Source organism: Diabrotica virgifera, chromosome 3 (assembly GCF_917563875.1).
Source record: "Diabrotica virgifera virgifera chromosome 3, PGI_DIABVI_V3a".
In the NCBI taxonomy this organism is placed as follows: domain Eukaryota; kingdom Metazoa; phylum Arthropoda; class Insecta; order Coleoptera; family Chrysomelidae; genus Diabrotica; species Diabrotica virgifera.
Genome location: NC_065445.1, coordinates 11331819 through 11356992, shown reverse-complemented (window position 1 = coordinate 11356992; position 25174 = coordinate 11331819). Strand labels below are relative to the sequence as shown.

The 25174-nt window shown below is 33.1% G+C and overlaps 1 protein-coding gene across 1 annotated transcript in view; it reads right to left on the bottom strand.

Annotated features, from left to right (window-relative positions):
• Positions 1-25174, bottom strand: part of LOC114349382 (protein mahjong) — a 59283-nt gene that overhangs the window by 27764 nt on the left and 6345 nt on the right. Inside the window, exons 4-16 of the mRNA XM_050646286.1 lie at positions 23539-23676; positions 22423-22711; positions 17401-17477; positions 17244-17321; positions 16955-17184; positions 11527-11725; positions 9267-9403; positions 9069-9207; positions 8348-8557; positions 6624-6903; positions 6367-6476; positions 5054-5336; positions 358-503 (exon numbers count right to left, since the gene is read on the bottom strand). Of these exons, the coding sequence (XP_050502243.1) occupies positions 358-503; positions 5054-5336; positions 6367-6476; positions 6624-6903; positions 8348-8557; positions 9069-9207; positions 9267-9403; positions 11527-11725; positions 16955-17184; positions 17244-17321; positions 17401-17477; positions 22423-22711; positions 23539-23676 (2316 nt within the window). The remainder of the gene's footprint in view (positions 1-357; positions 504-5053; positions 5337-6366; positions 6477-6623; positions 6904-8347; positions 8558-9068; positions 9208-9266; positions 9404-11526; positions 11726-16954; positions 17185-17243; positions 17322-17400; positions 17478-22422; positions 22712-23538; positions 23677-25174) is intronic.

The window sequence follows — 25174 nt, the reverse complement described above, 5'->3', positions numbered from 1 at the left end:
AAAATCCCTGAAACTATGGAAAAGAAAGTGCGAAGGAATGGGTATACGAGTAAAAAACGAATCCCTATATACTATATATCCTAAGTTTTGGTGACGATCAAATAGTGATCGCACGAGACGAAGATGACCTAAATTTTATGATGAGAAAACTGGAACAGGAATATACCAAGAATGGGGTAGAAATAAACCTAAAGAAAACTGAATACCTGACAACGGAAAATACAGAAATAAAACAGCTTGAAATAGATGAAACCCAGAACTGTGGGATAAGCACATCACATACATTATTTAATTCAGGGGCGGTATGAAGTTGGCCGAGTCAGCTAGTTAGTTTAGAAACTAAAATAAGGTACGTACTCTGTGTATGTTAGCTAAAGATGCCTCTAAATTGTTGTCCGTGTGTCTTCCTTGACCTGAGAGTAGCTCCAGCAGCTCTAACGCGTACTTTTGAAAGAGTACGTGTTCTTGTCGTTTTTCTTGTAAAATGGGATCCCTCATTAGACCTGAAAAAGAAATTTCAGCCTTAGTATAAAAACAAGTTGAAAATGCGAGCATTATCATAACGAAAACTTTCTATATTTACGTATTTTAATTCATAATATGGAAAATTGCTATTATGAAAAGTAGGTTAGAATTAATAATTATGTTTTAATGTGCAATTATATCATTATAATTTAAATGTTATGAGCTACACACACCGGCAAAATTAGCCGAACACCTTAAAAATGGGACATGTTTGACGTCTTGAATTTCCTAAACCACTGGTCCGATTTGAATGATTCTTTTAGTATGTTATAGCCTTATTATTTAAGAATATCGTTGTAATAATATTGTTGCTAGACAGGTAAATAACATTTTATACCGGGTGTACCAATCATACTGTGTTTTTTTCTTAAAGTTTGGAACACCCTGTGGAATATTCTAGAATATGTAAAATATTAAAATTAATACGTGATTGTAGACTTAGGCTTTCTTAACATTTTCCTTTTTGATTCATTTACTTATGTGAGATAATAAAAAAGTTACGTGCGCTAACAACTATCCATGTTTTTCATCAATAAATCCTCATAGTAGGGGAGGAAAGTATACTAAATTTGCAGTTACTCGAGCGTTATGGGGACCTACTGGATTGTGAAGAGTATGTGCTAAAATCAGAAAAACGTTAAGTTAAGTTTTCCATAAAGTGGGGGACTTTTCATTTTTTAATTTAATTTTTCATTTGAAACAATCATTTTTCTCCGATTATAGCGCTATCTGTCCATAATTCGAAAAAATGTGTCGAATAAAAGTTGCATATTTTTACGTAAAGAATCCAAATCTGCAATCAAAAATTGGGACTCCTATTTAAGATTTTAAATTAAATCCCCCACCCCCCTCCGTGGGGGACTCGTGACACCCCACGGAGGGGGGTGGGGGGTAAATTAAAAAGTTTAAATACGAACCCTGCGATATTTCGCGAAATGAACATCAGATCGTAAAACTGCAAAATACACCAATTCATTATTTTTCAAAAATCAACCGAATGGCACCAAACATGACCACCCACGGAGATGGGGTGGGGGTGTTACTTTAAAATTTTAAATAGGAGCCCCCAAATTTTTATTGCAGATTGGGATCCTTGACGTAAAAATAAGCAACTTTTATTCGCAACATTTTTTCCAATTATGGATAGATGGTGCTTTATTATTAATACTTAATTTAAAATTTAGTTTGACATTCACGAAGTGTCAAACTCAAATGTAAATAACCTATGATTTGTTTAACAAATCGAGATTTAAAAAAGTAGCCTACTTCCTAATCAACCATTTGAGCTGACGTATAGTGCGACGGTAGGCAATAACCAGATTGTGACGTCACATTTTAGAGTTTGAGGTCGATTATCTCGAAGACGGTTAGAGATATCGAAATGCCGTTTTCAGATTTGGATTCAGAAGGCAAAACTACATAAGAATCCATCGATACACGTGCTCTAAGTATTGCAGGAGCGGCAACGCAATAACACACAGACTTTTGCAAATTTGCAAAGTTTTCGTTGATAACAAGTTATAATAGCGCCCCGAATAATATTTAATACGAAAAATTCTGAATACAGAACATTAAAATTGCATATCTATATATCCATATTGCATAGTGTGCTACTTTCTTTATAAACAAAATGGCGCCGACAAATCGTGTTTTTTTCAATTATTGCTCTATAACTCCGAAGATTTTAACTTTATAACAAAAACGCCCATATAAAAATTCACCGCAATTAAATTCTGCATGGAGGTATGTTTTCCCGATTTGCTCCGACGAAAATTTTCCTCGGAAAATGCGGGTTCTCCCAACAAAATCTCTAATTTTCAAATAAAGTTTTAGGTAAGTAATTATTTATCAATAATTAAATAACTTAGTGACATAAAGCTTTCTTGGTATAGATTGTAATTCCTGAAGCCGGTGAAAATTAAACGAATATTTTAGCAACAATTCAATTGTTAATTAACAATTTAAGATCGCAATAATAACCAAAATAATCATGATACATTGATCAAACTTATAACGATTATAAAGGTGAGATGCTTATGTAATATTTTTTTGACAAAATATAAATTTTTCGTTTTTTGCATAATCTATAAATTTTGAAAAAAAAAAATAGTTATAATACTCTGGTCTAATTAGCAAAGTACAAGGAAAGGTTATTTACCAGCAATTTTATTGCTGGAATCGAATACTATGATCCTATATATTAATAATATAGGTATGCCAAGTCAGCAGATAGTGTGCTACTTTTTTTATTAGCAAAATAGCGCCCCCAAATCGTGTTTTTTTTTTAATTATTGCTCTATAACTCCGAAGATTTTAACGTTACACCAAAAACACTCAAATAAAAATTCACCGCAATTTAATTCTACATAGAGGCATGTTTTTCCCGATTTGCTCAGACGAAAAAAAAATCTCGAATTTCCAAATTAATTTTTTGGGCAAGTAATTATTTATCAATAATTAAATAACTTGGTGAAATAAAAGCTTTCTTGGTATAGATTATAATTGCAGAAGCCGGTGAAAATTAAACAAATATTTTAGCAACAATTCAATTGTTAATTAACAATTTACAGTCGCAATAACAACCAAAATAAGCATGAGACATTGATCAAACTTAGAAAGATTATAAAGATGAGATGCCTATTTAATATTTTGTCGACAAAATATAAATTTTTCTTTTTTTTGCATAATCTTTAAATGTTAAAAAAATAGTTATAAACAAATTAACATTTCTGAGAAATTCTTTATTATATTCTAATTTAAAAAAATACTTAAAATGCGTATTTCAAAGGTCTTGAAAATGAATGCTTTAAAACTTTTTTCAACCATTTGCAAAAAAGTTATGAAACAGCAAAGTAAACATACGATTGCTCCGTTGTTTATAATTTGTTTCAATTGTTTCAAAGCTTAAAAGTGAGTCTGTGGTACAATCTAATTACTCACAAAGAATATCAAATATTAGTTCAATGGTTATATTTTAATCAAAGATTAAAATATTTTTTTTTGTAATTTTTAGCGCGAAAGTAGGCTTGATACAGAGCCGGAGCTAAAATTTTCACTTGAAGCGACTGACACGCAGCATACATAATATAATTCTATTTATTAACTATACGTCGCGCGGCGGTCGTCGCTTCGAGTGAAAATTTTAGCTACAGTACTGTATTAGTCTACTTTCGCGCGTGTAAATTACAAAAAAAAATATATTTATAATCTTTAATTAAAATATAACCATTAAACTAATATTCGATATTTTTTGTAAATAATTAGCTTGTACTTTAAATACACTTTTACGCTTTGAAAGAATTAAAAAAAAATTATACACAACGTAGTAATCGTATGTTTACTTTGCTGTTTCATAACTTTTTTGCAAATGGTTGCAAAAAAGTTTTAAAGCATTCATTTTCAAGATCTTTGAAATACGCATTTTAACTATTTTTTAAAATTAGAATATAATAAAAACTTTCTGAGAAACGTTAATTTGTTTATAACTGTTTTTTTAAATATGCAAATATGCAGATTATTAAAATATGCAGATTATGCAAAAAAATAAAAAATTTATATTTTGTCGACAAAATATTAAATAGGCATCTCATCTTTATAAGATTTCAAAGTATAATCAGTGTATCATAATTATTTTGGTTATTATTGTGACCGTAAATTATTAATTAACAACTGAATTGTTGCTAAAATATTCGCTCAATTTTCACCAGCTTCTGGAATTATAATCTAAACCAAGAAGGCTTTTAAGTCACCAAATTATTTAATTATTGGTAGATAATTACTTATCTAAAACTTTGAAAATTAAGAATCTGTTGGGAAAACCCGCATTTTCCGAGGAAAATTTTTGTCGGAGCAGATCGGGAAAAACATATCTCTATGCAGAATTTAATTGCGGTGAATTTTTATTTGAGTGTTTTTGTTGTAAAGTTAAAATCTTCTGAGTTATAGAGCAATAATTGAAAAAAAAAACACGATTATCGGGCGCCATTTTGTTTATAAAAAAAATAGCATACTATCTGCAGACTTTGCATACCTATATTATTAATATGTGTATATATAATCATAAGCTTCGATTCCAGCAATAAAACTGCTGGTAAACAACTTTTCCCAAAAATGGCCTATTCTACGATAATCAGCCCAGACTACATATAGTTTTTTTATCCGGGCTTGTCAGCTTCAAAAGAAGACATAGGTACTGCCCTATTTATAACACTTCTCAAATTATACGTTCAAGAGTTACTTGTAAAGTAATGCAATAATTGCAAGTGACCATAAAAGCCGTGATTTAGTCAAATAAGTAACGACAAGCCAGGGACGACATCTGACGTCCAGACCGGGTGAGCCATCCGTGGCTCTCACTTTTATTGCTACATAAATAATACACAATTGACTAAGTTTGAATGGAAATTATATTGTGGGTTATTTAAAGGCCCATATTTGATAATTTAAATAAAATAATTTCCGGTCCGCAGATCTCATAAAAATAAAATGCATGCCGGGGCTGAACGTGTTAATGAACTGGTGTACTTACCTTGCAACTGCCCACTTGTAAATAAAGGCAACTTGGACACTATCTGCCTCACCGTTTCTGATCTGGCTAGACCTGCCAAAGCTTTGCACGCCAGCGTTCTGATGCAGTCGGCATCTGTTATGGGCGTTTTAACTTGCATCAGCTGAAGGAGCACCATTATACCGCTGTTGGAACGTACGCAATCCCATACTTTCTGGATGAGGTCCTCGGAGCTCTTGTACTTCAATTTTTTGTTCGGGGAGCTCGTTGTTCCCGAAGAAAATCGACCAAGTGTACCGCCAACCTATAAAAAAATGTAATTTTAGTAAACAAACAAATTTTTCATTTTACGGGGAGGGAACTTTTCAACGCTCAGGGGTTCATCAGAGCGCCTTCATTATAACACACAAGACATAAACACCGCCGTCTTTCCCTTTTCCTAGTTGCTATATCTTCCTTCTCTATCTCTTTTCCGCTATCCCTCTCTATTTTCCGTTGTCTCTGTACATTTCCTGCCCTCTCACTCTCTCATTTTCGCTATATCCATCATATCTTTCATTGTCTCTCATTCTGGCTGTCTCTCTTCCTTTTTTGCTGTGGCTTTCTCCATCTCCCATGGTCACTCTTACTCACCGTCTCTTCCTTTTTCTCTATTTAACTCTCTATTTCTTCGGATCTCACTCTCACAATCAGTCCACCACTGTTTCCTCTCATGATCGTTGCACTCTACCTCTTTCGCTATCTTTCCTCAGTTTTAACTGTCTCTTTATTTTCACGGTGTACTTCTTGTCTCTCACTTTCTCTCTGTCTTTCCTCATTCTGGCTCTCTATATTTCTCGCAATAACTATTTTTTCTGTTTCTATTTCCGCCGTCTTTTCTCTCTATCTCTCCCTATTTCTTTCTCTCCTTCTCGCTCTCTCTCTCTCATATTGCAGTATCTCCCTGTTTTTCTGTGACTCTCTATTTTTGGCTATCTGTCCCACCCACTGTATCGCCATCTAACTTTCTGGTCAGAATCTATTTATCTCTCTCTCTCTCTTTCTCTCTCTTCTCTCTTTCTCGCTGTATGTGTCTCTCTTTCTTTATTCCCTGTTTTTCTGCTTGTCTGTCTTTATGTCTATGCCTTTCTCTAAAGTGAAAAGATATAATCAACACTTGTAACGATGGCATCGCTAGCTGGCCATCTCTCTGTACGCACGCTCTCCCACTGTCAACCTACCACTACCATCGATGGACGGTAGAGTTGGAGCGTTTTACTGACTATGGTGTCTAATGAGTGAGACACATTAAGATCCAAATTTGATAAAGTAATAAAGATATCTGAAAAACTTACCCTACTTATTGGCGCACAGACGCAGTTTCCTATAACCCTCAATGCAGCTTTTTGAACATCGGCATCCGCAACAATCTCACCTTCTGCAGCGCCCAATATGATGTTAATACCTAAAAAATGACCCTTCTTGTAGTTAGTTCTTCTTGTTATTGTTATATTTTCTTCTTGTTATAGTTTATATCTTTTTAGCATAGTTTTCGAATAACTGATTTGTTTAAGATTATTGTTACACTCTATAAATTGATTTCTAGACTTACCCACAGTTAAAGTTTCTTCTGGCAAGTCCACCCTGTCACAGAACAACAACTGAACTTTGGGCATCACGCAAGAAATCGCCAAAACATCCAAAGCACTCCTGACCGTCTCCGCTCGTCCGCTATAGTTCCACTCATAGGCGAACGCTATAATTTTCAAAAGTAACGTGATGCCACCGAGTTTGAGCAGCTGATCGACAGGGTGCCAGTGGCTTCTGTACGGCATTATTTGAAACAGCATGTCGATTTGTTGTTGGATTTCTTCAGGGGATGATTTACATGCCTAAAAGATTAGGTTATTTGAAAATTTTGATCGATATCTTAGGCCTGGATTCCGCGTACCAAAAAAAGTTTATTAATAGCAAGCTGGAACAGGGGAAGTTTTAATTGTGGAACGTGATTTTAATTGTGGAACATGTCATCCTGATAAGTTTATGATTGTGAAATCCAGCAGGTTGTTTTTAAGTTCATTAAATAGCAAACTTTATAGAATATATGAAAAAATGTTTGTCCGACAGATATGTTAAGGGTTTTAATAAGCCCGACACGTGGAACATGTCAAGTGACAGGAATTATGTTGGTGATAAATGGACGGGATTCTGCAGAAAGGAACCAAACCACAAATATATATTTTTCCTATTAACAGTCTCATAGGTTGTAAAATACCCCGTAGATACTTGTGCAGAAAAGAACCAAGCCACATACGATATATACCGTCCTCTATGAGCAAAAGAACCCACCAACATTATCGTTGCAGCATTACAGCGTTCTGCAGAAAAGATCCATGTGGGTTGGTTCCTTTATGCAAATTCACTTAAGTTATTTTGCAGAAGGGAACCAAGCTACAAAAGTGGATTTTTTTAAGACAACTGTTTTCTTGAATTCACGGGGCTTCCAGAACAAATTATTAAATCCCCGTAATTTCATATTAACATTTTTTTAGATTATACGCCTGATTATGTAACTCAATAATGGAAAATAAATGTTTGTTAACTTTGAATCCACTTAAGTTGTTTTGCAGAAGGGAACCAAGCCACAAAAGTGGATTTTTTTCAAAACAACTGTTTTCTTGAATTCACGGTACTTCCGGATTTTGAAATCGAACAAATTATTAAATGTCAATAATTTCATATTAACATTATTTTATATTATACGCCTGATTATGTACCTCAATAATGGAAAATAAATGTTAACTTTGAATTCACTTAAGTTGTTTTGCAGAAGGGAACCAAGCCACAAAAGTGGATTTTTTTAAACAATTGTTTTATTGAATCAAACAGTATGTGTTAAATCAAATCTAATGCATATATTGACGATTTTAATGTTAAACCATGATTACTTTTAATAGAGAATTTTAAATTTTATCGCAAAGTTTTTGGCTAATATCTCAGTTTTAACAAAGCGTGGTTTGGATCCTTTCTGCAGAATCCCGTCCAAATAGCAGTCTGATTTTTGCATGAGAGTTTAATGAAAAGGTAACAAATCAATTGGAAGTTCTGTCCAACAAAATACATGGAACGTTTTCATAGTCTGACGTTCGAAACCCGTTCGAATCTGTTCCACAATTAAAACTTCCCCTGTTCCAGTGTTCCCGCACATCAAAGTTTGTCCGACTAGACACCGTTAAGCTATTAACAAATTTTCAGCCTGCTATTAATAAACTTTTGATACGGACGATCCAGGCCTATCTCTGCAGTAGAATTCATCTGCGAATGTGATTCCCTTACCTTAAATGATGGTTGAAGCATTGTTGCCAGTCTTTCGTTAGGCCTCAACTGCGATCGTCTGATCGACTCCACTTTTTGGTATAAATGAACTTCTAGATACCTTCGGTAAGCCACGCAAACGTGCCTTACGATTTGTCGATAAGATATTTCAACTTCTTCATTCAATAATGCTCTATCGGAATCTGGATGTAAAATTGGCAACGTTGCGATCTAAAACAAAAAATATCCATAAAACAAGGATCTACGACCAAGAATAAATAATATTATACAGAAATAAATCTGCTCATTCAAAAACGAAGAATGAATAGGGCTACAAGGTTAATAATAAAATGAAAAAAGAAATGAACATATGAACAAGCATTCAATAAGGAGATGGACAAAACCAAAGAAGAAAAGAATCCAGAACAAATGTGGAAAAGAATTAAGAGAGGTATGATAAAATCAGCCAAAAATAGTAGAGAAGAAATTTTAAAAATGAAGAAAACATGGTTCGATGGCGAATGCACCATTTACGAACATGTTGAACAGATATAAAATGAAGGTCAATAGATGAAACCCATTTTGCATTTAAAAAACGTATCACAGCATGAATTTCACATTGTCGGTAACAGCGACCGGGACTTCCATCTTCAAAGGCTGCTAGGCCGACACTGAGCAATGCAGTGATGCGAAAGTGGGGAAAGAGAGAGGGTTGATGTCTAACCTTGCAGTAAACACTTACCACGTTGTGCAGTTTCCTCAGCCCATCCTGCAGATCGAACTCATCCACGATAACTTTGAATTGGAACGTCAAACCAAAGAACATGATCGACTGGCACCTTCCAGAGTCATGAGCACATTCTAACAACCACAGAGCGTACCTAAAAAACGTTCGAAATTAGGAAAATATCCACTTACACCTTTTCAAACAAATACTTACTTGACTAAGTGGCTAATGACGTGTTTTGGCAACAAACAGACCCTTTCCATGGCCTCTTCGCAGTAACCCAAGTAGTAAAAACACATCGATACGCCTGTGGCTGCTATGGACGGCCGGGGAATGTTTTCTAGTACTATCTGAAACAGAAAAAAAAATGGGCAAATATTAATAATTAGATAAGTGAAGGTGTCAACGATTTAGAATATGTTTTGCACTTGATTCAATGTAATGAACAGTAGTTCTTGCATTCTTATGTGATGATGCATAAAACAAAGATCAAAAAAATTCTTAATGCGGTTATTTATACATATTTACATCCATCAAGTTAGCAGAACAAAGTCAGCAGAACACATTTATTCTTATACCATAATTAAGTGTAAACAAAATGCAAATTTAATGTTCCAAGAAGAAATTTATTGCTCTTTTTTTTTAATTATTATTATTTTTTTTAATTATATAATCAAACTAGCAGAACAGTAGTTCAAAAATTGATCAATCATTTATAATTGAATGCTAAATTATTATCTGAATTAAATGAAAATTTAATGTTCCAAGAAAAAATGTATTGCTCTTTTTTTTAAAAAAAGTTATCGCATGTTCTACTACTAAAATCTACTATATTTTCTACCAGATTCTAAAATCTACTAGATTTAAAATTTTCCCACTAAATCACAAAAAATTCTACTAGATCTAGTAGAAAATCTACCAAATTGGCAACCCTGAATGGTACAAAAACTTCTATTGTGCAGTGAAGGATAATGGCTCTAGAGTTTCTAATCGCATCTGCTTTTGGTAGTAATTATTGGTAAAATTCCCACGGTATATTAACTTTAAATTTATTGTTGGAACATTTCATTTGCATTTAATTCAGAGAATACTGTCGTACTGTGGTATTCAATTATTTGATATTTTATCAATAAATATTGAACTACTGTTCAATGTTAAAGTTGAACCACTGCTAGCTTGAAATCAAGTTGGCGGAACATGCGATAACTTAAAAAAAAAGAGTAATAAATTTTTTCATGGAACATTCAATTTGCATTTAATTCAGAGAATACTTGTATTCAATTGTAGACAATTTATCAATTTGATACCAAAAAATTGATAAATTATCTATAATTGAATACAAGTATTCTCTGAATTAAATGCAAATTTAATGTTCCAAGAAAAAAATTATTGCTCTTTTTTTTAAGTTATCGCATGTTCCGCCAACTTGATTTCAAGCTAGCAATAGTTCAACTTTAACAATGAACAGTAGTTCAATAATTATTGATAAAATATCAAATAATTGAATACCACAGTATTCTCTGAATTAAATGCAAATGAAATGTTCCAACAATAAATTTAATTAAGAAGTTAATAAAGCGTGGTAATTTTACCAATAATTACTACCAAAAGCAGATGTACTACCAAAAGCATTCTCCTTCACTGCCCAATAGAAGTTTTTGTACCATATTCAGGGTTGCCAATTTAGTAGATTTTCTACTAGATCTAGTAGAATTTCTTGTGATTTAGTGGGAAAATTTTAAATCTAGTAGATTTTAGAATCTGGTAGAAAATATAGTAGTTTTAGTAGTAGAACATGCGATAACCTTTAAAAAAAAAGAGCAATAATTTTTTCTTGGAACATTAAATTTGCATTTAACTCAGAGAATACTTTGGCATTCAATTATAGATGATTTATCAAATTTTTGAACTACTTTTCTGCTAGCTTGATTATCAAGTTAGCAGAACATGCGATAACTTAAAAAAAAGAGCAATAAATTTTTATTTAACATTTTATTTACACTTAATTATGGTATAAGAATAACTGTGTTCTGCTGACTTTGTTCTGCTAACTTGATGGACGTTATATATTTAATCTACAGGTGTTCTACAGGCTCTGTCTCATTCTACATTTAGATCTCCACCTTTTTTGATCGGTCCATTTCTCCTCATTTATGGCTCTATCTCTCATTATTTCTCTGATTCCTTCTCTCCATTCTAATGCTGGCCTTTCTCTTCTTCTATTCCAAGGAACATACTTTAAGGCCTGTTTTGACATCACGTGCCTGAACGATAAAAGTTGTTTGGATTGTATTGTATCTATGGCATTGTAAATCCTTCCTATTCTTCTTCTTATTTCTTCATTTGGGATGCAATCAAAGTTGGACTGGATACCTGACACTGTCTTCTATTTCTATCACTTCCAGTTTTTTCTTGTCTTTACGTTGTCTTGTAATACTTATTATAAACAACTACTTATTAAAAATACATTTACCTCTAGTCCTTTACACTGGATAAATTCAATGGAAAACTTCTTGTGGCAGAGCAAGGCTGAAAGATACTTCAAGGCTTCAAATGCTAGTCGTGCTTCTTTGGTAACTCTGACATTGATGTAACATAATATTAATTCTAAAGCGTCGTGTTCGAAAACATGACTAAGGAATTCTTGTTGATCTCCTATAGATGTCAAATATCTATAAAGAAGTAAAATTTCCAAGCTTTTATCACAAATTTTAACAACAATGGCGAAAATCACTTATTTAATAAAAAAAAATTTAATAAAAAATATGTAAAAATTTACTATACTTGGTTGAAGTTGATCGCGAATATGTAGGAATGTATATGGGATGGAAAAGAGCATCAATTAAAAGAAAATACCAGAGTAAAATTGCCAAAAAACTAGTAGGAGATTCCTTCCCTAGCAAGGAAAAGAAATTACTATGAAAAACTCGAGATGTGATGTTACAGACGCATTTTAAGAATTTGATGGGTGAATTGTGTGACTAATGTTGAGATCCTACGTAGAATGAGCAAGGAATCTGAGATTATTAACACAATCAAAGAACGCAAACTAGAATACTTTGGCAATGTTATGAGGAATGAAGAGAGATATGGCTTGTTGCAATTCATTGTTCAGGGCAAGGTATTTGGAAAGAGACGACCAGGGAGGAGAATACCTTGGCTTCACAACCTGATAAAGTGATTCAATACATCGATAACCAGACTATTTCAAATATCAGCAAGCAAAGGTAGGACATTCATGCTGATAGCCAACATCCAGAACGGATAGGCACTGCAAGCAGAAGAAACTATAACGAACACGGGAAAAGAAGGAAAAGAGATATACAAAAGATTAATGAAGGACAGCAGATCGAAAGCTTCACTAAATTCAATACTGAAAACAAAAAATGTGTTTTCTAAACTGCGAGAAAAAAGAACATCTAAACTGCGAGTATACGAGGCAGTAATCAGACCTAAAGTGATGTATGAAAAGAAAGAAGAGATCTGAGAAAGAAGGTGCTCAGAAAAATCTTCAAAATGTTAAAACAATACTGAAGGATACAACGGTGTTCCAGGCTGAAGTTTTTGCTTTGGTGGCCTGCATTGATGAAATCATTGATGAAAACCCTAAAGCTAAGAGAATCATCAAACCAATCTGCTATTCTGGCTGTAAAGAACCCTCTCACCAAATCAAAACTGGTAACAAACTGCAAAGATCTCCTCAACAACCTGGCAAAAGACAATAAAGTGTCTTTAATATGGGTTCCGGGTCATAAAGGGCTGCATGGGAACGAACGAGCAGATATGTTAGCGAAACAAGGCTTGAGAGAATCTTTTGAAGGCCCAATAGGGAACTTGCACATTTTTTTTATTAGATAATAATGTTCAGTTTTGTATAAAAATGAGATTTCCAAAATTTCACGCTTCAAAAACTCATAATAACTTAGAAGTACGAATTTAAAGTCTTCTTTATCTTAAAATAGTTAAAACTATGGAGACCTACACAGAGGAGAGGAATCGAGATAGGACGACCTTGAAATTTTTGTACACGATTTTGCCTGTTTGCTTGGTTTCTCGCTAGGGCGGCGGTGGCGTAGAGATAGATGCTAGTTTTGCATTGGAGTGAATGGAAAATTTCGAAAATAATTAATTATTCGTAGTTAATATAAGATTACTGGTTTTGGTGGTTAATATTATTTAAATACGAGTGTCAAGAAAGCTTACACTAAAAGAAATTGCTTCGTACCGGGATTTATATCGAGTTATATCCGATAAAAAATTCAAAAGGGAACTTAACGAAGTATATAAAGACTTTTTATAAAGATTTGTCTTTATGTTATTTATAACGTTTATGGATTATACCTATTCGTTTGTATGTTATTTCCTTCGGTGTAAATAAAATTTGTGTATTACCTATTATTGGTTTTTATTTTAACCTGAAAATTATAGTGATAATAGTAGGAGGATCTTGAAAGTTTTTCTGTCGAAACAATGCATTTTTTGAGACAAAATATTTCACAAAAATTAACATTAATTTTATAAAAGTCAGACTGTCGTCTGTAGTTAATTTAGATATATTTTTATTAACTAAATTTAAACATCTGATAGGTAAGCTTTCAGAATATAGATAAATGAAGTGTTCAAAAGAAAAAGCATTTTAAATTTTGATAAAAAGAATAATTTAAAAAAAATTGATCAATAAACTTCAAATTATTTAAATAACTTTTTAAACTTTTTAAAAACAATTACGTACAGTTAAGTTCAATTTTTTCAACTAACAAACTTTTTGATATCAGTTACAAAGATATTAACAAATTAATTTGCAGTTGAAATACCATTGGTATATAAATGTGGCAGTTAGATAATGTGACAAAATATTTCAGCTTCAAAATAAGCTGTCCTACATATTAAAGTAATGACAAATTTAAATTTGATGTCACATCTCCATCTACAATGGTATAAAAAGAATACACTTTGTACCACACGTCGATATGTTATAAGGTTAAAATAATCTATTTTTGGCATAAAACATATTCAGCTACAATCCACCAATAAATTAATGTCTAATTACTCTAAAAACAATAATAAAATGAGTTAAATAATAAATAAGTCCATAAGAGCTAATGTATTTGTAGCACCTATTCGAACACTTGCGCCTCTAGCGGCGATTGCTGAAAGTTGAATTAGAGGTTGAAAAGTTAGCCCACAAATTATGCATTGCGTTTCCACTCCTTCTTACAGGTCTCCATAGTTAAAACGACCCGTGAAGTCACAGAGTTTGACTATGTGGTTCAGTTTATGGTTATATTTACGTATATTCTCCTTCTTCTTCTTTAGTTTATTGGTCTCCACCTACTTGGGTATTTAGCCAGATCGTCGTCGGGGAATAAAGGAAAAATATTTATATTCTAATGACATTTATCGTATGTCACTGTAATAAAATATACCAGTTTGTTGAGATTGCAGTTTGATACAGTTTTTGAAGGAAAGGAAAGGTTTACTATTGAAAATAAAACCATTTTGTAAAAGTACAAATTTTCTATGAATAGTTCAAACGATCAAAAGCATTTGTAACGTCACATAACTGTATTTTCTACTGACGTTTATAATGTCTTATACAAAATTATATATACAATTGGTGTAGAATGTAAACATACAACCCCGTGACGTCACGACGCGTTTTGGGGTGGCTGGTATAAGTTGAATTTTTACTCGTCTTTAGGGGCCAAACGAAAGACAAACAAAACTTTTTTATTTTTGATACAGGTTCTAAATTATGTTCTGTTGTAATTTATACCATTTTTTTCGAATTTAAAATTTAATGCAAGTTCCCTATTGAACATTTCTGTGGCATCACTAAAGATGCTACGAAAATCGAGGTTCAGAAATGGCTGATAAAGAATCATCAAAAGAAATGGAGAACCACTCAAAGGCAAATCCAGACTCCAGACTAAAAAAATAATCAAGAATATTGATAAAAAACTCTTTAACAGTTTGATGGACCTCAATAGGGCTTTTCATCGATTGTCATTTGTTTCGAGCTTCTGTCATATGTTGTATAATCTGTGTATAATATTAATACACACGGATTATACGACATATGACAGAAGCTCGAAACAAATGACTGTGAATGAAAAGCCCTATAAAGGAGAGATCAAAACGATCACTGAAATGGTGACTGGACATTGCCGTTTAAGAAATCACCTATACAAACTAGGTAAGGTGAATGAACCATGGTGCAGAAAGTGCGAAATGGAAGAAGAGATTGCCATACACACACTATGCCACTGCAGTGTGCTAGGTGATGGAAGGCAGGAATTTACTGGTCAAATAAGGTTTGAAGCAGAAAAGATCCTAAAACTACCAATAAGAAAACTGTTGGCCTTCATTTAGGCCGCAGAACTTATTAGAGTTTAATAGTCCAAGAGGCAGCGCTGAAAAATTTCTCTGAATTTACTAAAGCTAGTTATTTCACAGTTGATTACTGTGACTGTGTAGAGAAACATACTGCGGCCGGTCAAGCGAAACGTAGAGCAGGGGTTACTGATAGGGTATCAAAGTTGCTTTCGTACGAAGGTAATTAAATCCATTTACTAAGGCTGAAAATCAGTACACATATTCTAAATTGAATATAAATAAAAGTTATTGTAGTCGGTCAGCTGTATGACGGGACAGAGCCAGTCGGTCGGCCCCAATGAATGTATAGGGTTATTTACTATATTTTGACCCCCCTCTAAATTGCTTTATTTACAGAATTAGAAAAAAATATAAAATACAAAACTTATTCAATTTTTAAATTATGATTTTTTCAAATATATATCGTACTAGTGACGTCATCCATCTGAGCGTGATGACCTAATCGACAATTTTTTTTAATGAGAATAGGGGTCGTGTGCTAGCTCATTTGAAAGGTTATTCAATTCCCTATTCAGTAATATACACATTAACATGATTGTTTATACAGGGTGTCCAAAATTTTTTTAAATTAAATTAATTGTTTAATTAATAATTCAAAAAAATTTTTGGACACCCTGTATAAATAATGATCCTAATGTTTATATTACTGCATAGAGAATTGAATGCCCTTTCAAATGAGCTAGCACACGACCCCTATTCTCATTTAAAAAAAAATAGTCGATTACGTCATCACGCCCAGATGGATGACGTCACTAGTACGATATATATGTCAAAAAATCATAATTAAAAACCGAATAACTTTTGTATTTTACATTTTTTTTCTAATTCTGTAAATAAAGCAGTTTACAAGGGGGTCAAAATATAGTGAATAACCCTGTACATTCATTAGGGCCGACCGACCGGCTCTGTCCCGTCATACAGCTGACCAACTACAATAACTTTTATTTATATTCAATTTAGAATGTGTGTACTGATTTTCAGCCTTAGTAAATGGATTTAACTACCTCCGCAAGTAAGCAACTTTGACAAGCTGTCAGTACCACCTCTTCTACGTTTCGCTTGACCGACCGCAGTATGTTTCTCTACACAATCACGGTAATCAACTGTGGAAAAACTAGCTTTAGTAAATTCAGAGAGATTTTTCGGCGCTGCCTCTCCGTCTATAAAAAGAAGAACAGGGTGCGGTATAAAGGTCTTATGACCAAGTGCCAGAGACAAGAGGGAGAAATTTGAAAAAAAAAATAAGAGAGCGTCCAAAGCAGAAATGGTTGGAAGCAGTAAAACAAGACTTGTCCGAAATAGGCGTTAGACATTAAAAAAAAGACAAGAGACCAAAAAAAATGGGGGAATAATCAAGTTTTTGGAAGCTAGGGTGCCTAGAAGGCTTGAGCGCTATTGTATATAAATATTGTTGTACTTGTTATCAAATTAACCCATAGAATATGTAATTCTGATTGTTAATAAATGCTTACAAAAAAAATATATAAATATGACTATTCACTCACCTCAATATTAGTATTTGTCTCGTGGCGAGGTTTGGCGGGAAAATTTGAAGTGTGCCTATCATAAAACTCTCCAGTTCCGCCCACGAAGAGTTGCTGGTTTCAGCAAAGAGGGTGCTGGATTTTTGGGGGCTTCCTAGGTATACTGGCTCTGTAAACTGGTCTGTCGTTGAATTGGATCGCTCTATCCGTTGTCGTTTTTTCGCAGGAGGTATTATTTCAGGATCGACGGTCTGGAATTATAATAAAGTAAAGTAATATTAATAAACAGATGTTATAGATGTTCAACTACCTCTAAAATGTCGTTCTGTAAGTTTAAAGGTGTTTGTGTTTCTGTGCTCTTTTTCCTTTTCCTGTCATTTTCTAGATCCTGCAAGTAAAAAAAAATTGATAAAAAGTGGAGTATTGATTAAGCTTAGGTTGTGATAATAACAATGAATATGACTTACTGTTGATTCTCTTGCAGTGGAAGGACTTCCAGTCTGTGAATTCTCTGCCGAATGAATACCATTTTCTCTAGCAATAGCTACAAATGTATAAATATATAATTGATGGATTCGACCGTTACTTGATGGAAGTTCATTCTATCTAACAATAAAACACTGAAAACGTTTGTTTTCTATACTTCCACAAAATTTATTACAACTATGTGACTACAGCTGTTTCGGCAGAGTGCGTGCCTTTCTCAAGTGATTTAGATTACTATGGGTTTGCCTTTTTAAAGTCTTTAACTGAAAAGGTTGAGGAGTGGGGAGCTGTTTGTCTCGAGTTGGTCATTCAGAATTATACAGTGAAACTTGATAATTCGAATCTAGGGGACCGTTAAAAAAATTCGAATTATCCAAAAATTCGATTTAAAAAATAAATCTACAAAAACAAGGATTACCTACAAAAACATCTGCAAATAATAAATATCAGTAGTTGATCAGCAAAAAAACAGTAGTTGATCATTTTTATCGCTTGGAGAGGTTTTTGTTCCTATTATTGCCCGAGTTTTGTCAACCTAAAAAAATTGGCTAACAAAATTCGGCCAAAAATACCAATTAAAACATTTGCAAGCTATAAAAAGATCGACTTTATTTTTTTCCAAAGAGATCCGAAATTTTTAGCTGCTTTTTAGAATTTAGCTTCTCAGTAATGACAAAAGATTTTAAGATATCAAGAAAAGATAGTAGAAAAGTTCGAATTATCCAAAATGTAATTCGAATTATTCACGACTTTTTACCATTACTTATATTATAGGAAATGCTAGGGACCAGAATAAAAATTCGAATTAAAGAAGATTTCGAATTATGGAAGTTCGAATTAAGCAGGTTCCACTGTATTTGTATTTTTCAATTTATTAATTTCCATAGATTCTAATAAAGACAGCTTAAGGCCTTTATTTTGAATATGCAGAATTTGAAACTGTTCATTAAAAGAATGATTATGATCTAGAAGGTGAAGTGCGTATGTAGAAGTGTCTGTTTTTCTATTGTTGAAAGCCCTTTTGTGTTCTGCTATCCGTTTGTCAACGGTTCTGCCAGTTGGACCGATGTAAGTTTTCGGACAGTCACCACAAGTTAGTTTGTAAACACCACTCTGTAGTTTGTTTTCTCTTTCAGCTCTTATTGTTCTTAATATATCTGCTTAAGGTGATACAGTAGCGATCAACAGGTAGCCAAAAAGCGTTCCAAGGTTGCGGCTGTAATTTTGAATATTTTTTCGAGATATTTGGCACACGTATTCGTAATATAATAAAGAATGGCGGTACAGAGCCCAATTTAAAAAATATATTAATATGTGGAAATTACTCTGTAATTAAATATAATATTAAAAAAACGAGCCTGTACCGCCATTAAGAAGAACAAAAAAATACACTTTCTTCAAATAAACCTTTTTATCCGATGCCTAGATTTTGTGTCATTTTGGAACTACTAATGAAATAAAAAAAATTAGTAGTTCCAAAATGACACAAAATCTAGGCATCGGATAAAAAAATTTATTTAAAGAAAGTGTATTTTTTTGTTCATCTTAATGGCGGTACAAGCTCGTTTTTTTAATATTGTATTTCATTACAGAGTAATTTCCACATATTAATATATTTTTCAAAATGGGGTCTGTACCGCCATTCTTTATTATATTACGAATAGGTGTGCCAAATATCTCGAAAAAATATTCAAAATTACAGCCGCAATCTTGGAACGCGTTTTCGCTACCTGTTGATCGCTACTGTTTCCTCTTAAGTTGTTGTTAGTTCTGAAAGCTGGTATTATTCCTTTCTTTTTTATGTATCTGGCTATTTTTGTCGTTATCTATATAATAAAAACCAAACAGAATAAGTCCATAAACTTTCTAGACGTAACAATTACCATACTACACAACAAACATGAGTTCTCCGTATATCATAAACTTACCCGTACTGACACAACTCTACACAATTCATCATCCCATCCTACACAACACAAATTAGCAGCCTACCATAGCATAATACACAGACTGACAGAAATTCCCATGTCAAAAAATAATTTCGAGATAGAACTGAACATCATTAAACAAATAGCAGTAAACAATGGATATAACGAACAAACAATTAACAAAATTTTAAACCAAAAACTCCATAAGAAAGCCCTGAAATTAGTCTATCCACCACCACAGAAAGAACCCAGTACCTTCTGCTCTATCATATTTACTGGGTTCTTTCTGTGGTGGTGGATAGACTAATTTCAGGGCTTTCTTATGGAGTTTTTGGTTTAAAATTTTGTTAATTGTTTGTTCGTTATATCCATTGTTTACTGCTATTTGTTTAATGATGTTCAGTTCTATCTCGAAATTATTTTTTGACATGGCAATTTCTGTCAGTCTATGTATCATGCTATGGTAGGCTGCTAATTTGTGTTGTGTAGGATGTGATGATGAATTGTGTATAGTTGTGTCAGTATGGGTAGGTTTATAATATACGGAGAACTCATGTTTGTTGTGTAGTCTGGTAATTGTTACATCTAGAAAGTTTATGGACTTATTCTGTTCGGTTTCTATTGTAAACTCAATATTACTATCAAGTGAATTAATGTATGATAGAAATTGGTCAAGTTGCCTGTTAGTTCCTGTAAAACATACTAGTATATCATCCACGTATCTCCACCAATATAAGAACTGTTTAAATACGGGATGTTTAGAAATTGTTGTTTCAAGCTGGTTCATAAATATATCTGATAGCAATGGGCATAGAGGATTACCCATAATAAGTCCTGCACTGATGTTTGTGTATATAGAAAGGCACTTTGCCGAAATAGCTGTAGTCGCATAGTTATAATAAATTTTGTGGAAGTATAGAAAACAAACGTTTTCAGTGTTTTATTGTTGTATAAATATATATTTTGTAATACACACAAAACAGTTTTAAAAGGGACATTGTCTTATACAAAATATATTTTTTGATTGTCTGTAAAACACTTCTTTTTATGTAAAAATCTTAAATTGTAATAAAAAATACTTGAGACAAATAAACTGTCTTTGTAACGGTTGCAATGTACAACGGTTGCATAAATGTCCTTGAATGAGGACAGTTATTATTTAAGTCAATGGTCAATTAATAGAGAATGAAATTAGCTCAAATAAAGAAGTTCTATTTTTATCGTCTACCGGAAGGCAGATCAAGACCAATATATACGGTTTAAAATATTTAAAAGTAACGCGATTCTAAAAATTGCAATTTGGCAATATCGAGGGGTTCGAGCGAAAACCCGATAACTAACAAAACCATTGTTTAGAGATAATCACGATTAAATATTTTCGGAAGTTTGAAGAAGAATTAAAATCGTCATAGGAAGTTTTATCAAATATTTGTTATAGCCAAATGCCAGAGAATTTAATATTTAGTTTATTTTATTTAGTTATATTTAATATTTAGTTAGAATAATTTATTTTAAGTTTAATTTATAAAAAAGTATTTACAAAAAAAATAAACGTGACATTTATCGGGTTTTACCTCGTTGAATGAGTATAACATTTGACTTTATTGGTTTTTATTTTGAATTTTTTTAATTATAAAATAAAAGTTAATTGTATATTATTCCAACAAAAATAAATTAATCTGCATTCTTTTTAGAAAATTAAAATGTAAAATGTGTCTTCTTCTGATTCTTCTCACATCATTACGTCTGGAATTCGATCTACGATATAATTACCGGTTTTTAAATTTGTTATTCAAGCATGCACCTCTTGTGGAAAATATTTTCTTGGCACATCTTTATCAAATCCGTTTTCTTAGCTTCACTTATTATTGGAAAGGTACTTTTATATAACTTTGGTAAATTGCCCGAAGTTGGTAAGTCTATGGTTGCTTTTTGGGCTGAAATTTGTTTTAACATTTTAGGGCGTATAGTAGCAGTTATTTTTTAATTCAAACCAATATCTTCTGATATTTTTATTAACTGGTTACCGTTTTCCGCTATTGTCATCTTTAGAAATCATCCAGTAGAATCACTGTTAGCTACAGCATTTATTATATCATCTGAGAATATACCTACACAGCGTTTTTTAAAAAACTTCTGACACACTGGAATTCATTCATGGTAAGCTAGTGGAAACATTTCTTACTAAATGTTCGTTCCTTTCTTTGGGAAGTTTTAAGGACAAGTCTAGTCCTAATTAGTTTGACAGTTATATTGTACAAAATTAAAATTTTTCTAGACTAGACTACTACTACTAGACTCCAGTAATTTCTACAGAGTTTCAATAGTCTTCAGACAACTTTTCAGTCCACTTAAATTTAAATTTACTACAATTGATTTGCTGTGGTACCTTGGAAGGTCTGAGTTTGTTTTTCATTATAAATATGGGCCCCATTCTAACCGTTTTTTTTTGTTTTCGTAATATTCAATTGTCAATTTATGCCATCTTTTACTGGGTTTTCGCAGGAAAAAAGTGTGCTGAAATTTAATACACTATCATAGTCTAAAATAATTTATCGGATTTTCACATGAATATATTGTGTCAAAATGAACAATTTTGTAATCTTCATCTCTGATAAAATTAATTATCAGTTTTTAACTTAGAAATATTTCTAATACAATTAGTAACTTTACACAGGAAAAAGAAGATAAAAGATTCTACCGGATTCTCATATTATAAACATGTTTACAGCAAAGTATTTTTATCAGTAAAGTTATATATCGGGTTGGTGTTATTTAAAAATATGAGTTTAACGGTTTTTACCATGTCTGGTTTTATTGGTTATTGTGCTTAAAATTGTTAATATCAAATAATAACATTTACCAGTGGTAGGAGACGTATTTTTACTACAGCAGAAATAAAAATACCGGATTTCATAATTTTGGTATTTATCGGGTTTTCCCTCGATATACAGTGTCTCACAGACAATCATATGAATATTAAAATTTGTATAAACATGAGATACTTTTGGCACTATGCAGTGTCTCACAGACAATCATATGAATATTGAAATTTGTATAAAGGTAGATACTTACATCGTACTGCCGACGTAATCCTTCCATCTCCTCTATAAGGCGGTGATCTCATTGCAGAGAGATGGGCGAAAGGTCTGCTAGTGGGCGGAGCAAATCCTGAACTGGTTTTTAATCTCCTAAGTCTCTGCAGCAAAAGGGGCACCAATTTTGCATTCTGTTCTCTGAACCGAGCTGCTATTTCCGGAATTTCCATAGCGGCTCCGAGAAGACCTGTGGCGTAACTTTGGAGAGGCTCAACGGAGTTCATTACCCATTTTATTAGGCGGTGGATCAGACTATCTGATTCGGGCTGTAAAACATTTGAAACATAATTAAAACTTACATTAGGAAGAAACCAAACATAATATTTATAAGACGATTAATTTTTAGTAACATTCATTAAATCACAAGATCACAAAAAGTGTCAGCATAAAATTCCAGGTCCAAAAGTAAACCAGAGTTGTGCAATAAAGTTAAAACAAGGATGTGGCTCCAAAATTGAAACCTTGTCGATTGTGTAGACTAGGACTTTGAATCCTCCCTCATCTTCCAATTTTTCAACAATCACTCTTGCATCTAAAGGCATTGATTTTGTTTCCTTCGATGGGTCCTGATAAATGCTTCACCAAACTCTTTCTCAGGGTGTGGGTGAGGACCATTGGGCGCTTGGTTATGTTATTGTGATCTACTACATTTAACCCTTTCAGTAATGAGTTTTTGTTGGATAAAAATTTAAAACTTGGAGGTTGAAATATGATTTCTTTAAAGATTTATAAACAACAAATTTCGCCCTTAAACATTATTATGAATAGTACAACTGACACAAACGATGTTCGTTGAGACGATCACAGTGATTCAACATAAAAAATGGGAATTAACTATCTTTGGAGCTTAAAAGTTGATGTTCGTTTAAACGAACATGATGACTGAAAGGGTTAAGCCTGCTCTCCACAGTCTTTACCACCTCAGTAGCTTATTTCTTTGTATATACATTACACACGATTTCCTTGAGGATTTTTTTCAAGTTGAAAAGCATCAGCTGATACGACGTAGGCCAATATTAACACAATATGGGGTGTTGTTGTGTTAATATAAGTATTGTTTATTACACTAATCTAACCTAATAAGTTTATTTACCTGGTACACTGCAGTAGTGTCCAATCCTGGCATGATATCAAGCAATAACCTACATGCAGCAATGTTCAACTGATCCACATCTCTCCCGCTAACCCCATTTCTGGAATAATATGTGTCGCGAAGGTAATCGTTAATAAGCTGAAACATAAAAGAGTTGCTCTAAACCAGTTCTTGATAACATATTAGTTTATAAGCATCTCTAAGAAATAAACTATGGTAAAATAAATTAGTCAGTAGGTAAAACAGGATTAACTTTGGTATAGAGATTGTTGCTTTGATTGCAGAAATCATACCATAAGATTGGCATATAATTAACACATTCACGGACACAAATGCATATGAAGTCATTTACTCCATAAGAAGACGAGTATACATGTGAAGTGTGTCCGTGAATGTGTTAAGAATTTTTAACTGTAACTTTTAAGAGAGAGGTTGTTAAAAGATAAACATAAAAAATGTTTACAATGCCGCAAGATATTTGGAAAGACTTGGGGCCTAAAACTGAAAATGACCCTCTGGTCTTATAAAATGATTATTAGACCCACGGTCACATATGCATTACTAGTATGGTGGCCAAAAACATAACAAACAACAGCTAAAGACAAGCTGCAAAAAGAGCAGAGGCAAGTTTGGGAATCACAGGGGCAATGTCAATATACCCTACTGCAGCACTAGAGGCGATGCTGAACCTTCCTCCCTTGCAGTTCAGCATAAGAAGGGAGGCAGTAACTAGAGGCATAAGAAGAGACATAAATAATGAAACTAGAGATCTAGTGGGCCACCTGAAAATCATGAAAGATATTCCATTGAATTCTAAGGACAGGCAGACAGATGTCATGCCAGTTAAATTCGACTTTGAAATACCCTTTGAAATGATCATAAAAACCACGAAATGGATGAAGGAGTTGAACCGAAACTGGAAGAAGGTTCACTTATATGGTAGGTATACTGATGGATCTAATATAGATAAATGGGCAGGAATGGGAGTTACTGGATCCAATTTCAGGCTATCCAAATCTCTTGGAAATACAACAACTTTTTTTCAGGCAGAAATACACACTATAGACATTAGTGCCCAAGAATGTCTCAACGGAGACACCGTACGGCATAAGTCTTTATTTTATTAGACAGTCAAGCTGCCTTAACAGCTCTAAAGTCATATACGTGTGAATAAAAGTTGGTTTAGGACTGTAAACAATCCCTCAAGAAGCTGGCAGAATGCAACAAAAGTAACTTTGATGTTGCTTGAAGATAGTACAGTGGAACCCCGATAAGTCGGCCCCCGATAACCCGGAAGTCCGGCTAACCCGGACCGATTTTCATCAGACAAAAATTTAACAAATAAACAATTTAACAATTTTATCAAATAAAAATGTATGTAGGCCAAATATTATTTGAGAGATAACCTGTCTGTATTCCTTTTCCTTTATTTATGCCAAACTGTCTTAGCATTGTTTAAAATAGACGTGACTATTTAAAAATTCCTTTTTAAAACAATGGGCTTAGTCTGTTCTTAAATAACAACATTGTTCCTTGTAACCGTATTGTGTGTAGTAGTCGTATTAATCACTTCCGTTCTGTAATCGTGCTTCAGATTGTGTTTGTGTGATTTTTGTCTACGTAATGGTAACAAAAC